Source organism: Chinchilla lanigera, unplaced genomic scaffold (genome assembly GCF_000276665.1).
Source record: "Chinchilla lanigera isolate Chin_1 unplaced genomic scaffold, ChiLan1.0 scaffold00044, whole genome shotgun sequence".
Classification (NCBI taxonomy): domain Eukaryota; kingdom Metazoa; phylum Chordata; class Mammalia; order Rodentia; family Chinchillidae; genus Chinchilla; species Chinchilla lanigera.
This window is the reverse complement of record NW_004955445.1, coordinates 13,061,481-13,077,029: the sequence shown is the minus strand read 5'-3', so window position 1 is coordinate 13,077,029 and position 15,549 is coordinate 13,061,481. Positions and strand designations below refer to the sequence as shown.

General features: G+C 51.8%; 1 protein-coding gene across 5 annotated transcripts in view; it reads left to right on the top strand.

The window, feature by feature from the left end:
• The window catches only part of Gdap1l1 (ganglioside induced differentiation associated protein 1-like 1), a 51,584-nt gene that overhangs the window by 20,418 nt on the left and 15,617 nt on the right, over positions 1 to 15,549 (top strand). For 2 of the 5 annotated variants that reach the window (XR_262333.2, XM_005392484.2), the window contains exons 1-3: positions 4,056 to 4,464; positions 12,582 to 12,774; positions 13,623 to 13,796. Coding sequence is in view for 1 of the 5 variants with exons in the window: in XM_005392484.2 (XP_005392541.1) it covers positions 4,285 to 4,464; positions 12,582 to 12,774; positions 13,623 to 13,796 (547 nt within the window). In the remaining 4 variants the exon portion in view is untranslated. The other 3 variants (XR_262337.2, XR_262336.2, XR_262334.2) reach the window with 3 other exon arrangements.

The following is a 15,549-nucleotide window of genomic DNA, read 5'->3' as shown; positions in this document are numbered from 1 at the left end:
TCTTCTCTAGTACCTAATTTGTCTTAGTTACTTTTCTGATTGCTGAGACAAAATACCCAACACCTAAAGTTAAAGGAGGAAAGGTTTATTTGGCTCACAGTTTGGAGAGGTTTTAGTCCATAATCAGCTGGTTCCAAGGCTTTGAAAGTAGTGTCACCTTTGAGAATTAGAACTACCCCCAAGAATTGGAATCAGTGTTCTGGAAACAAGAATCAAGATGCTCTAGAAATGTGGAATGGAGACTTTAGAGAGATGGAGAATTTAATTGTCTCAGTCTTCATTACCTTGTTTAAAATGATAGGCTTGGGCTGGAAATATAGCTCAGTGATGGAGCACTTGCCTAACTTGTACAAGGCTCTGATTTCAGTTCTACACACTGCTAAAGAAAAGAAAAGGAAAGCAAAAGGAGAGGGAAAGGGAAAAAAGAAAAGAAAAAAGAGGATATCACATAAATCTTAGAGTGAGACATTGTGTAAGAACTAGCTCTGTCCCTTCACATGCCAAGGTAATGGGGGAATGGTGATCTTCATTTTCTTGCAAAACTTTGGGTCTTGAGGGGCACCACATCTTTTACACCCTCTTTGGAGACACCTCTTATGCCCATCCTTAAATCATATGAGGCTTCCTGGTTTGGAATCATAATAAATGTAGGTGCATCTTTGCATATTTGGACTTTTGTATCTAACATTAGTTCTTTTAAAGAGCTCTCATCCTAAACAACTATCCTATTGATACCAGTGGGAGAGTTTGACTTAGAAAGTAAGCATTTTAGTAAGCATTCTCCCAAGAAAAAGAGTTCTTCCTCTGCTGCTCCTCCCCAGCTCCGCTGCATCTTTTCTTCATCCCAGCCACAGCACTGACGATGCTGCAATGTAACTGTCCAGGTTCCCCATGGACACACAAGCAATTCAGTGGGAAAGAAATCAAAATGACTTTTAAACATTTGAAAGGTTGGTCAATTCACTTATAATTAATGAAATTCAAGAAAAGAATGCCAGCTGAGAAATGCAGAAGAAAGAACAAACTTAGAAAATCATCAACCCCCAATCAATGACTTAGTCAAGGCTATCAGTGGTTACGGGCATAGATATCTAAAGGTGCTAGCCCCAGAGGAAAACTGGACATTTACTAGGGAGAGATATGTTGCCACCTTAACCCCATGTTCAAACTTGACTTTATCAATAGTGGGACACCAAGACCCTGTGTGTACTCCTGATGGGAGGTAACTTGATCCACACAGCACCACCAGGAGGTATCCAGTCAATTCTTACCCCCATAATGTTTAACCCATCCTAGTTTATAAGAAATAATAGGGATGGAGGCGGGGGGTGTAGCTCAGTGGTAGAGTGCTTGACTAGCATGTTCAAGGCTAAAGGACACACACTAAAGGAATCAGATAAATCTTAGAGTGGGACATCGTGTAAGAACTGGCTCTGTCTCTTCAGGCACCAAGATCATGGGGGAAAAAGAGTGAAGACCATTCTAGATTTAAAAACTTAAGAGGTGTGACAAAAAATTTATGTACTCCTTCATTGAATCCTGGTCAAAATCAACTATAAATGCATTTCTGACAAAGCTAGGGAAATGTGAAAATGAACTAGATTATTAGGGCTATTTGTTTGGTTTTGGTAGTACTGCAGATTGAACCCAGGGCCTTTGCACTGAACCACATCCTAGACTTTTTTATTTTTTGTTTTGAGAAAAAGTCTCACTAAATCACTGAGTTGCACAGGCTGTGTTAGAGCTTGTGATTTGCCTGCCTCAGCCTCTCAGAGTGCTGGCATTACAGGTGTGTGCCACCATTCTTGGTGTTATTGTTTGATTTTAAAGTGTTTTATGTATGAAAATGACCTGTGTTAGATATAAACTTTTCTAGTACTTTATAACATATCTAAGTGAAATATTTAGTTTGAGAAATAGTGTGATGGCTGTAATTTATTTCAAAATACTATGCTTCCCCAGTTAAACAAATATGGCAAAGTTTAATAATGATTATGTCTAACTGATGGGTATATGAGCGTGTGTTAGGTATTTTCTTAGCTTCGTCATATGTTGGAAAGATGAAAAAAAAATGAAAGACTCCATTTTTTACCCATAGATTTGCAAAGAAAAACATGTTTAAAATTTTGTTGTGTTGGGCTGGGAATGTACCTCAGTGGTATAAGACTTGCCTAGCATGGTGGAAGCCCAGTTAGATTACCAGCACTACAAAAGACAAAAAAACAAAATAATTAAAAATATGCTGTGTTGGCATATGCTGTGTGGGGAAATAGCCATTTTCCTAGATACTTAGTGGGAGCATTAATTGGGACCTCTGACAGAGATATGTCCTTTGACCCAGCAGTGCCACATCTAGGAATTTAACATACAGATTATACTCAGATGTGTTCAAATATATGAATAAGTCACCACAGCTTTATTTTTGTAACAAAATACTAGAAACAGCATATATGTTTGTCACACACCTGTAATGCCAGCACTCTGGGAAGCTGAGGCAGGAAAGGAGTTGTGTTAATTTTTGTGGTTCATCCATATAGCAATTTTGCTAGAAAGTATGGGCTAGATCTTTTGTCAGGAAACTCTGAGATATATTTTTAAGTGAACAATGCAATACAGAGTGTCTATCTCCATATCTCTGGGGCGTAGCAGAGTGCCTAGCCACATTGGTCCATAGTTAACATTAGTCAAGGGACTGGATACACATATGAAATGATTGCTATGAGTCAAGCTCTCTGGAAGCAGTCAGGTTCAAGATAAAGAAAGAGGCCAGATTTTGCACCTCTATCAAATAACTAAGGTCATGCTTCCTTGAATTCATATATTTGCATTTTTCCCTGAAGATGCACTATGTCTTTGTAAATTATTGAACAAGATACTCTGAAGAGAAAGAAGAAAAAATTGTCATAAAAGAGTAACAAAGAGAATTTGTTGAACCAATGTGAGAACTATGGCTTAATAGAAAATGTATCTCCAAGCTTCCTGGCAGGCAAGGTAAAAAAGGGAAGCCCCTGACTCACAGAACTTCTGTTACCCAGTAGAAGGAAGGACACTAATTTCTTATGAGCCATACTTACAGCCTGCGAAGTGATGTGCTCAGGTGTCGCTGCCTGAGGATATCCAGTCAACAATGGACCACATATGTGGTGGTGGTCCCATAAATGCTTCCTCACAACGATGTTATAGCCACCTTGGTTTGTGTGAGTACACTCTGACAGGACTGCACAATAGCAGTATTGCCTAAAGGTACATTTCTCAGAACTTACCCCCTTTCCATCTACTGTCTCAAGAACTGTACTTGTTCAACGGTAGATTAAAACATGGTCATTTAGTAAGGGAAGCTTGGGTGTACTAAGGAACTTCATGTAAAGTTTGCATGAATTTTTAGGGTCACCCAAGCCAAAGACATTGTAAGCTGTCTTTGGACTGCTCTGACTGTCTCAGTTTCCTGGGTAAAGGTATGACCTTGGACCAGACACATCTCTGGGCTTCTTCATCCCCATCGGGGGAAAGTGATTATTGTGCAGATAAAATGAGATGATGCATGTAGATTGCTCTGGAAGATAAACGCTTTTGCTATGCTGTTTACATTATCATCATGTCAAGACTTTATGGCTACAAAAACACAGACTCTGGAGCCAGATTGCCGAGGTCTGCATCTCAGCTCCACCACTTAGCAGCTGGGTGACCTTGGGTAAGGTCACTTAGTCTCTGTGCCTTAGTTTCCTCCTCGGTAAAATGCAGGCTAAATGGCTGAGAGCTATAGAGCCCAGAGAGCAGGGCCCCGGGCACCTAGTATGTGCTTTGTGCTTATTAAATAAAGTATGCCTTGTTCTCTTCTACCCTTTGAGGCCCTTCAGGAAAAAGGAAAATGATAGCCTCAGAGAAGACCGGCTATTTCTGACACTAATTTTGAAGGGACTGGGTCCCTGTAATGTCAGTTATCCTAGGAGGAGTTTGCTTAGAGGAGGAGAGGTGCGTGTGTTTGTAATGGTGGAGTCCGCGGCAGGTGACAGCGGTAGACGCTCTGGGGGGCGCGGCCCACTCGCGGCTCCCCGCTCCTCCCGGGAGCCGCAGCGAGGTGGAGCGGCGCGGGTGGGGTGGGAGGAGCGCGGAGCTCCCGGGATCCCCTCGCCCCCTCCCCCACCGCCCAGTGAGTAATGACATTCGCGGGGAAGGGGGGAGGGAAAGAGAGGGACAGGCTCGGCGAGGCCATGTGATGCTGGGCGAGAGAGCCGCCGCCGCCGCCGCCGGAGCCGCCTTCTTCCTCCTCGGATCGCGGCCGCCATGGCGACCCCCAACAACCTGACCCCCACCAATTGCAGCTGGTGGCCCATCTCGGCGCTGGAGAGCGATGCGGCCAAGCCGGCCGAGGCCCCCGACGCGTCCGAGGCGGCCAGCCCCGCCCATTGGCCCAAGGAGAGCCTGGTTCTGTACCACTGGACCCAGTCCTTCAGCTCGCAGAAGGTAGAGCCGCGCGGGGCGCCGAGGCCGAGGGACCCGGGGTCTGGGGGCCTGCGCCCCGGGCAGGAGTCGGAACGGCCCTGCCTGGGCCCCAGAGCAGAGCATCCATTCCGCCTTGTTCCCTCCCAGGAAGACCCGGTGCGTGGGGGGCTTGGAAAAGAGACAAAGGCAAGGGGAAGGGAAGGGACGCTGTCGGGAAGGCGCAGCATGGGGCGTGGGGGGCGGGTGCCGCCGGAGGGAGGAGAAGCGCTCCCTAGGGTCCGACTTGCAGCCTTGCCTTCTGCTGTTGTCCGGGACACGGCAGGCCCCCCAGGTCACAGCTCCATGCCCCTCTGTTCTGGCTGGGCCCTTCTCTGGCTGGGGCTGGGAATGTCTGTCCCCAGCTGTGCCCCCTTCGCCTTGTCTGGAAGCGAGAAGGAAGGAATTAACACATCACCTCAGGCCAGCCCCACCAGCCCATCAGACCTGCTGTTTTGCGCTGAAAGCACAGCCCGGCTGCGGACCCTCAAACCCTTCGGGCCCAGGGGAGCGGGGGAGGAGAGGGGCGTTGGAAATCAGCCTGGTGCTGAGTTCCCGCTTCCTGCGAGTGGGGCCAGGGACTGACCGCCTGTAAGACCGGGCACCTCTAAGGAACAGTGTCCCACCCTGTCCTTTCTTCGGGCATGAGTTCAGCACCATGGCCAGAGCCAGAGGCGGTCCTGCTGGGGCCAAAGCCGCACCACCGCTGGACCCCAGCCTTTTCCCCTTCTTGGAAGAACCTTTGTTCCATTCGTTTTCCAGAGGGAAAGACAGATTCCGTGCAAAGAAAGGCTTTGAAACCTAAAGACTTAGTTTTGAGTGTTGGTCCAGGCTGCTTCATTGTGCGGAAAATAGGATAATGCTAGTGATAGTAGCCGCCTGGAGTTCCAGCCCTCTCAAGAGGGCTGCAAATGTTGAAAGGGTAGCAGAATGTGGTGTTCCAAAGAGCCCCTACTCACACCTGAGCATGCATTAGAATCACCGGTGCTCCCATTTAAGCCTCCGCCTGCTGGATTCGGCCCCAGAGGTCCTACTTCCATGGCCTGGTCCAGACACTGGCTCTCCAACAGGCCACTGGGTGATGCTGAGGAAACTGGGCCACTGGCCACCAGGGGAGTAGCCCAGTCTAGGGAGCCATCTTCCCCCTCACTCACTGTGGAGCTATGGACAGGTCACTTTGCCTCTCCAGACCCTCAGTGGTAAAATCTGTGCAATGGGACCTTCCTGTGCAGTCACTTCCTCAGAGGGCCATTATGAAGGTGAAATGACACCGTACACAAAAAGCGCTGCTGCTAGTGCCTGGAGAGGGCCTCAGCTGTGATCATGATGGTGTTATGTCATGAAAGTGCTAGGTAGTTGGGCTGGAGTGCAGCTTAGCATGGAGCTCATGGTTAGCATGTGCAAGACCCTGAATTCAATCCCCAGTGTGTGCACTTGCACATGCTTGCACATGCGTACATGCACACACACACAATGCTAAGTAACCAAGGGCCAGCATCACCCAAGGTCATCCTGGGACTCATCCATAATTCTGCACATGCTTGCTGACCTCCTGCTGTATGCCAGGCCCCATGTAAGACACTGGGCATTTGCAAATGAATCAGACCAAGCTCCAAATTCTAGAACCTCCTTCCATCCAGGCCTTGAAGAATCAGGCCCCAGTGGCTGGGCCTGGACAGAGCTCAGGAGGAAGGCATCTCCCATCCCCATCCCCTGAGGGAGCCTCCTGCTCTTCCTTTACAGAACATTTCCTCTTCAGTCTGAGCTCAGGGCTTGAGTGGCCCTATAGTCAGAGATGGAACCACCCACTGCACCCCTATATTTGATTGTGTTTTCACCAAGCTCTCACTGTAACCTACTTTTGGCTGTATCTCCACAAGCTAGCCTGAACATCCTCCTACCTCCCTTGCCTGGGTCTCCAATGCCTGGGTCTTCCCTGCTGGGAGCCCATGGTGAATTCCAGAAGCAGTGCCACCTGGCAAAAAAGACATAGACTCAGTGCTCAACGTGGGCCTGGGTTCGAGTCTTATCTTTGCTGCTTACTGGATGAGTGACCTAGGATAAGATACTTCATCTATCTGAGCCTCATCACCTTATCTGGAAAAGGGGACTTTGCATTCTTCCCTGCTTAATTCCTGGGGAGTTTAGAAGACACAGGCATATATTAAGTACCTGGCATGCAGTAGAAACTCAGAAGGCAAGGGCCTTGCCCTCCCTGTACCTTAAAGGGCCTTGCTTGCACACATACAGGCTCCCCATTGTGAGAAGCTCATCCTTAATGGCACATGAGCTATTAATAACAGTAAATAGCTCACCTGCAGGTGAGATGGCTGTGCACTAGGCCATTCCAGGCTCAGAGGGCAGCAGGATGGTGCAGGGGTCCAGAGCCGCAACTCTGGGGACAGAAAGGCTGGGTTTCAAGTTTGGCTCTCATCGACCAGCTGGGTCATCCTGCACAAGTAGCTTAAACTTTCCTGCTTCTGTTACCCAATCTGTAATTGAGACTTATGATGCCATCTTCTGGACAGAGGATTCACAGAAGGACACTTGCAGATCATTTAGAACAGCACACAGTGCACAGGATGTGCTCAGTAAGTGTCAGTGAGCCCATGGCCACATGTGGTGTCTTCATCTCTCCAAGGTCTCGCTTTTCTTTGCAGTAATGGCAGTGCCTTTCCTGACCAGAGGCTGTGCGGGTTGAATGAAGTCATGCCCAGTCACATGCCAAGGGTCACACTTCACACCGCAGCACCTGAACAGTGAATTTTCAAGCACCATCACAGGTGTAAGTTTGGGGCCACTAGGTTTGCAGGAGGCTCCAAGGTGTAGAGTAATGTGAGTGTGCTTCCTGCCTCGGCCTTCTCTGCCTCCAGGGGCAGCAGTAAGGTTGAGAGGGACAAAGATGCAGGGAGTCCAGAGAACAATGGGCTGGGGATATAGCTCAGTGGTACAAGTGCCCGCCTGCCAAGTGCAAGGTCCTGAGTTCGATCCCCGGGACAAAAAAAACCGACTTGAATTCTAAAGAGAACAAGATTATAGTCCAGGCAGTCCCACTAACTAGCTGTGTGATCCGATCCACTCTGCTCTTCCTCAGTGGGAAAATGCACTAAAAGCCAGGCATAGGCTGCACACCGATAATCCCAGTACTCTTGGAGACTGAGGCAGAAGGACTGCAAGTTCAAGCCCAGCCTGGGCAAATTAGCCAGATCTGTCTCAGTAAAAAAAAAAATGTTTAAAGAGCTGAGGATATAGTTTAGTGTGAAAAGCCTGGATTCAATCCAATCCCTAGCATTGTTGAATTAGTTAATTAGGTAATTAATTAAACATATTGAATGCACTGGATTTGTGATATAATCTGCCTGGCTGTTTCCCTCTCCAGGCATAAAAATGGCCCTTTCTGTCTGTGTCCCCTGCCTTTTGTACACCCTTCTGTCCTCACACTTGCCTCCTTTTTAGAAACCAAGACTGCTATTTGCTAGTTGTGTTACTTTGGGCAGGTAACTTACTGTTTCCACCTGTGTCCTCTTTTGCAAAATGAGGATGTTAGTAGGTGCCCATAGCACTTGGGGTTTGTAGAGACTAAGTGAGTTAATACATGCAAAGCTCTCAGGACAGTGTCTGGCACAGCAGAAGTGCTCTGTGAACATTAGCTGTTGATACGTTGTGATCTCCACCCGCGTGCATCTCTCAGGGCATCCCTGGATCCCTCAGTAAGCCTGGCTCAAGGTCCCCTGGCCCCATTCTGCCCATTCTGCTATGGTCTAAGATGGACCTGTGGGAAACCCTCATCCAGCCTTCAACCCCCAGGGGAAAGAGACCCGGGTCTGGTCCTGCTAAGAACCAGTCCTGACTCCTAAGCTTACAGGGGAGAAGCAAGAGGTGGAGGCTAATCTAGGCCTCCCACCCTGATCTTGCCTGTCACACTCCTGGGCTGAAGCCCTTAACACTGTCCTTGCTACACTTGGCAGTTTGTTACTCCCTGTTCCCTCCAATAAGAGGCCCGCAGGCGAGAACTGATAGGGCAACGCCACCCATCACTCTCCTTCTCAGGAGCCTGCAGTCCCTCCAGGCAGTGTCAGCCCTCCAAGAAAGAGCTAGGGTCTGACAGTGACCTCTGGCCCTACTGCAGGTTCCTACCCTTGCTGGGATCAGGAACTCTAGAGTCTTCTCAGAGTGTTTCTAACTGACTAAGATATAATGCATAGGATTGTTAGAGAAAAAAGGAAACCAATCATATTGAAGTACAGCTAGCGAAATATTTTAAAAACAAATGTGTTATATAATGACATGTGTGTTTCTGCATTAACCCATTATATAACGCAATCTAGTGGCAGGTCTGACCACTGCCATCACGCAGAAGTCGAGATGAGTGTACATATTTGGAGGTAACTGCAGCAACTGTGAAGCGGCGCTGACACTGCTGTACTCTGTCGCCCACGTCTGTAGCAGAAGAGCGTGCCTGTGCCAGTTTCCACTCCTGAGAGTGGACACGCCACCTCCCCGCCCCAGTCCACAGACCACCTGAGCTTCTCATGAGGGCCTGGGTCTGGTGGAGTCTTGATTCAAAGCCCTGGTGCGCGATCCTTTCTCTTTTATTCCTGGAGTACTGTGGATCAAATCCGGGGGCTCTACCTCTGAGCTGCATCCCCAGCCCTCTTCATTTGATCTAGAGACAGGGTCTCACTTAGTTCCCCAGGCTGACCTTGAACTTGTGATCCTCTGCCTCAGCCTCCCAAGCAGCTGGGATTACAGGGCTTCACCAGCACAGCCAGCTCATTCTCCCTTCTGAGTTTGTCTCCTCCCCTCTCCCAGTCACCCGCGGTCCCCTCTCCCTGACACTCTGACACCCTCAAGCCCCATCCTGCTGTATTGTTTTAACTGCTTATCACCTGTCTGCCCTCACTGGAGCTCCAGTTCCCGTAAGGTGGGGATCTGAGTTTCTCTCACTGCAGGCTCCAGTTCTTGGAGCAGGACCTGGCACATAGTCAGCACCCGGTGAATAAGTATTAGAAGTGATGCATTTGTAAGCCATGAGGTGTTATATAAAGAAGCTACCTGAGGGCTGAGGATGTAGCCCAGTTGTAGAAAGCTTGTCTAGTATGCCCAAGGCCCTGGGTTCTATCGCCAGGACTGAAGGGAGGGGGTTGCTGGATTCTGTAAACCTCAAGCTACTCTAAAAAAAAAAGTTCTTAAGTTTTTTGAGGGAAAAACTTATTTGTGATAAATAAACAAAGGCTCAGAGACTCAGAGTGCCTTTTATAAAATCACACAACAACTAAATGTCTGGACAGAGATGTCAAGCCAGGCCATCATGTAAACAGGGCTCAGCTGGTGAAGGACAGCACCCCTGTCACAGGGCTTCACTGATGGCTAATTTCCAGGCACTCACAGGGAAGACGGTTTCCTCAGGGCTGGTCGAGTCTGGTCACTTGGGGTGAGGACCACCTAAGTCTGCCTCCGGAGGCAGAGGTGGCAGATGGCTATGGTGGCAGCATGCCTCTCCCTCGGGCTTGGCTTCCTCTCTGGGTTCTCCTCCCCCACAGGGTGGCACATGGCCCTGGCCTGCAGCTCAGCTAGAGGTGAATGTCTCCTTGGCCACCCGCCAGGGTGACCCTGTGGCTGCTCCACGCACAAGGCTGCTGTGCTTCTGAGGAGAGGCCCTCCCCCAGGCAGCAGCCACACCCAACCCCTCGCTGGAGCGCAGGACCCTGCCAGGGTGGGGCCTGACCACGTAACCTGCCAAGGACAGAGACCTGCCCGGTCTCCTCTCCACCCATTCAGAGGCCCCCGCATGGCCGGGTGGCTCAAGGACCTGCAGAGCGGACTGCGAAGGCTGCAGGACCCGAGGCTGGGCGTCTGAGAAGAGCTCAGAGGGCAGCTCCAGCCCTGTGCTCTGGGCCTTCTGTGGAGCACACTCCTCCGGGAGCCAGGTGCCGCATCCATACACCTCCTGCTATGCACAGGTACACATACACACTCACGTTCACCCTAACACACACTCAGGCCTGGAGCACCCCACTCACACACTCGCCCATGCACACCCACACTCATCACACCCGCACCCAACAGGCGCTGCCCCTGGGCTATGCCCTCTGTGCAGCAACCTGTCCCTGTCCCCAGAGGTCTCACAGCAGGGCTGCAGGGCGCTTGGAGGGTGGCCCAGCCCCCTCCTTTTGCTGGTGAGGGAAAGGAGGCTCAGAGTGGGGCAGGGGCAGCTCTGAGGTCGCACAAGTTTGCTTTGCCTAGGCCAAGGTGTGGAGCTGAGGCTCTACCTCTGGACCAGGGGCTCTGCCTACCCAGGGACCCCGCCTGTGCGACTCTGGCTAATGCAGCAAATGAATCTGTGAGTGTTATGCTCAAGGTGAAATTACCTCTCCCTCCCTACAGTCTGCCAAAACCAAGGGGTTGTTCATGGTAGCTGTGATGTGTTAGCACCAACCAGATGTGTGTGTGTGTGTGTGTGTGTGTGTGTGTGTAAGAATTGTGTTGTTACATGTGAGGACCTGTGTATTAACCTTCTGTGCTGGGATTCTATCCACATCTCTATCTTGACCCCACAATGGCCTTGAGGGAGACACATTCCTTGCTTCACAGAAAACAGAGATCAGAAAGTTCAAGCGATTTGTCCAAGGTCACACAGCAAATAGGAAGTAGAACCAGCCTTCCACTCCAGGTCTGTCTGCCTCCAAAACTTAGTCTAATACGAATAGTTAAGACATATTACTCCTACTGTACGCCAGACACCATCCCACAAGGAGTAATGCAGCTGATCCTCACACAGCCCTCTGAGGGAGCAGCTGTGGGGCGGCCTGTAGCAGGTGAAACACAGAAGTGAAGCAACTCGCAAAGCTAAGCCATCCAGCAAGGAAGAGGCAGAGCTGCGTCTGGAGCAGACACTGTCCAAAGTTCTGCCCCAGCTGCTGCCTCTGGTTATTTGACTCCTGGTGTGTGGGAGTTGCAGGAGAGGATTCCATGGCTCTAGGTCCCCCACACAGGTTCAGAGGTTTGGAGGCAGGGAGGGGCTAGAAGAACATTCTCTCTCTCTCTCTCTCTCTCTCTCTCTCTCTCTGTCTGGCTTTCTCAGGTTGGCCCCTCCCCTGGCCTGGAGCCAGAAGGTGGAGAGGGCAGTGGAGGAGCAGAGTCCTGCGCCTTCCCTTTGCCAGCTTCCCCTGAGTCCTGGCCCATATGTGGGGGTGTTTAGACCAGGTGACCTCTTCAGGGCTTGGTCAGGAGCATGCCCAGTCTCGAGGCTGTTAGCTTCTACCAGCTGAAGTATCTGTCTGGGGCTCCCTAGAGACACAAGGGGAGACTTGGGAAGATAAGCCAAAGATGCCATATAGGATACCCTTGGGGAAGCCAGATGCCTGGGGGTCCAGAACTATTGCTCCCAATTTTAATTTGATGCCAAATTGCCATGTGACTTTGGGTAAGTCACTTGCGTTCTCTGGGCTTTAGTTTTCTCATCAAGGAAAATAGGGATCTATTCCCTGTTCTACCCTCTCCCAGTGGGTGGGGCTATCATGAGCGTCCAGTCAGCAATCAGGTGGGAAGGTGTTTGAAGGAAATAATGGAGTCCCGCAGGTTATTTTTCGCCTTACTTTGCTTCCCACTTAATATGAGAAATGTAACTATTGATTCCTCACGGTGATTAGAATTTCTGTGAGTTTTCCTGGCCCCATCCACCCCTAGAGGGCAGGCTGAGGGTCCTATCACAGTAATGATTATCAGAATTGAGTGCCATCTAACTGCTGGAGGTGGAGTTGGTACTATTAATACTCTCAACTTGCCAATAAAGAAACAGAGGCTTAGAAAGTTTCTGGCATTCGCACAGCCAGGAATCCCATCCCAGGAAGGCCCGGCTGTAAAGCCAGCCCGTATCCACCAGCAGCACTGTCCTTGGCGCAGCGCAGGGCTGAGTTCTTCCCGCCGCCAAGTACGTCCCCTGAGACCCATTCCCCCGACCCAGGTGCCCAGGAGTGGGCTGCAAGCAACCATGTCCCCTCCCCTGTGTGACCTCTGACCTCCCTCCCCGCACGCCCCGCCCCCGGCAGAGGGTCCCTGTGTCCGCCCGCCTTCCCCCGCTCTGACCCTGGCGCCTGCAGGTGCGGCTGGTGATCGCCGAGAAGGGGCTGGCGTGTGAGGAGCGGGACGTGAGCCTACCGCAGAGCGAGCACAAGGAGCCCTGGTTCATGAGGCTCAACCTGGGCGAGGAGGTGCCGGTCATCATCCACCGCGACAACATCATCAGCGACTACGACCAGATCATCGACTACGTGGAGCGCACCTTCACGGGAGGTACGGCGCTCCCACCGCGTGGGCACAGGTTAGACAGGGTCCCGCAACCTGGCCAAACCTGGGGACGTCCACTGGGGCCATGGGCAAGCCCAGTCTTCCCAGAAAGGGCCACAGGACACAGGCAGGGCTCCCTGACCCGCAGGAACCACAGAGCCACGGGCACAGCAGGTCGCGGGCCCAGAGCCCTCCTCCCTGGGACTCTGCTGCTCTGGCGCGTTCCTCGGGGCCTGTGACATCACAGGCATAGCCGCAGACCCTCTGGAGTCCTTTGGGTCCCCACAGGCATCATCCAGCTCTCCCAGGGGGTTCAGGGCTTAAGCAGGGCCCAGCCCCTGGAAACCCTTAAGCACAGCCAGAGCCAGGTTTCTCCCTGGACCCCATAGATATGGTCCCAGACGCCTCAGAATCCCACAGACACAAGCAGGACCCTGAAACCCTAAATTCGAGGGTCCGCCGTCCTCACTCGCCCTTTGGTTGACAAATGCGGAGTGAAAGAGGGGAGGGGCTCGCCAGCACTCTCCAGGCAAGGAGTCCATCCCCAGCACTGCAAAGGAAAAAAAAAGAAGAATTTATCAATGATTCCAAATCAAAGAGACTTAGGATTTTTTATACTCTAGGCTTCTAGTCTCTTGAGATCAGGTGACACTGGTCACAGACCCTACTTGGCCATAGTGTGAGATGAGAGGAGCCAGCCCTGGGGCACAGGTAGGCACAGCACAGTGAGGAGAAGGCAGCCGTGGGCCACCCCAGTTCTCAGCAGCGGCCAAGTCCCGGGCGGTGGGTGGTTCCGGAGCCTCTGGGCGCGGCGCTTGGGGGTTCTGGGTGCTAGCCTTGGTGCTGCTCTGCAGAGCATGTGGTGGCCCTGATGCCCGAGGCGGGCAGCCCTCAGCACGCGCGGGTGCTGCAGTACCGGGAGCTGCTGGATGCGCTGCCCATGGACGCCTACACACACGGCTGCATCCTGCACCCTGAGCTCACCACTGACTCCATGATCCCCAAGTACGCCACGGCCGAGATCCGCAGTGAGTGCCGGGGTGGGTGGGGCCCCTCGTTCTGTGGATGGGAGTCTCCCTTCTGCACCCTGCCCTCCCCCCCTGGGTCTCCTCGTTGTCCTCCTTTTACTCCCCGACTCTCTCCCTCTCTCTCTGGCCTTCAATTTGTCCCTCACTCTGTGTGCTGGGGTTTGTTTCTCTCTCTCTTCCCTTCCCCACCCATCTTGCCGTCCTGTTGCGAGCTGAACGTGCCTCTCTCTCTCCCCAGCAGTCTCTCTCATGCCCCACCCCCAGACCCTGCTCCTGTCCTGTCACCCCATAGAGGCGGCAGCTCTTGGTTCTCCAGGAGCTTTTGTTGTCCAGAGGAGGTCTGGGGACCTCCCACAGTAACCCCAGCCCTAAGGAGGCTGAGGCAAGAGGATTCCTGCAAATTTGAGACCAGCTTTGGCTACATAGAGAGTTCAAGGCCAGCCTGAACTGTGTAGTGAGACCTTGACCCAGGAAACCAAAAAAATGTTTTTCATCTAGTCCAACCAGTGTGATCAGGGCAGCATGGAGGGTGAGGAGCATTGAATATGCCATCCCAGCCTCTGGGGTCATCCAAGGACGAAGTGGAACCATTTCAGGTTCCGGGCTGGAGCAGGCATGGTGGGCAAGGAGCTGAAGGACATGACCGTGGGGGCATTGTAGCTCGAGGGCATGACAGGGCTCGTACATGAGGCGGGTAGCAGGTGTGCCAGAAGAGCCGTTTCATGCAGAGAAGAGTGGAGGAAAGGTGCCGGGCAGTGGCAGGTGCAGATCTGCATCTTACGAAGATCACTCCCCAAGAGAAGAGTGGCCTGAGCTGCCTGGAGGCCCCAGCTGTGACCTAGGTGGGCAGAGACGGTGGCCTACCCTTGGGGGAGCAGTCTCAAGTGCTTCTGGTGTGGCTGCTCCCTTTGACCTGTCCTACACCATCTGAAGGGACTCAGAAAGTAGAGGGGTCCAAAGCAGGCCCCATCCACTCCCTCCTTGAGGAAACAGAGAATCTCAGATTCCAGCCCAGATAGGAAGGGGAGACTTCACCGGGTACAAAGCAGGCAGAAGCCACTCGCCCTCCCACCCAGTTGGTCCAAGGTCTTCCCTTGGCCTGGCCTGCCCTCCTAAAGTCTACAGAGAGCCATGCGGGCAGCCCCTGGGGACAGGCAAGAGGAAAGATGTTGTGCTTGACCTTCACATTCATAAAACATCAATGAGACTTAATATAGCCCCAGAGCTGGGAGAGGCAGGAGCTGTTTACTGGAAGTGTATCAGGCCAGGATGGGCTGCTGGGTGGTGGACTCCAGAGGACAGAAACTAAACGACCACAGCATCTCACCCCTCACCCCTTCCATTCTTTCCCTCAATGCTCACCGCACTCCCGCTGAGTGCCAGGACTGGGTTGGCCTTTAAAGGGATCCCAGATGAATCTGACACAGCCCTTCTCTGCAGAGGCCCACATGCCAGAGGGAGAAACACACATCCAGAGATAACTACATTAGCATCCGTTTCCCTCTTCAGCAGGGGAGTACAGGTAGTGCACTGCACAAGCGCAGGGGGCCAGTTTTTGCATAGATCACTGGTGAGTGGAGTTGTGCCATGGCAGCTTAGCTAGTGTGTGTGCATCCCTCGGCAGAAGTCTGTAGAGTGTATGCTGGGGACAAAGACACTGAAGGTCTGATCCCCTCGAGGATCAGGGAGGTTTCATGGAGGAGGTGAAAGACGGGTGGAGGAGGGGAAGTAGACAGACCCCACAGGCACTGTG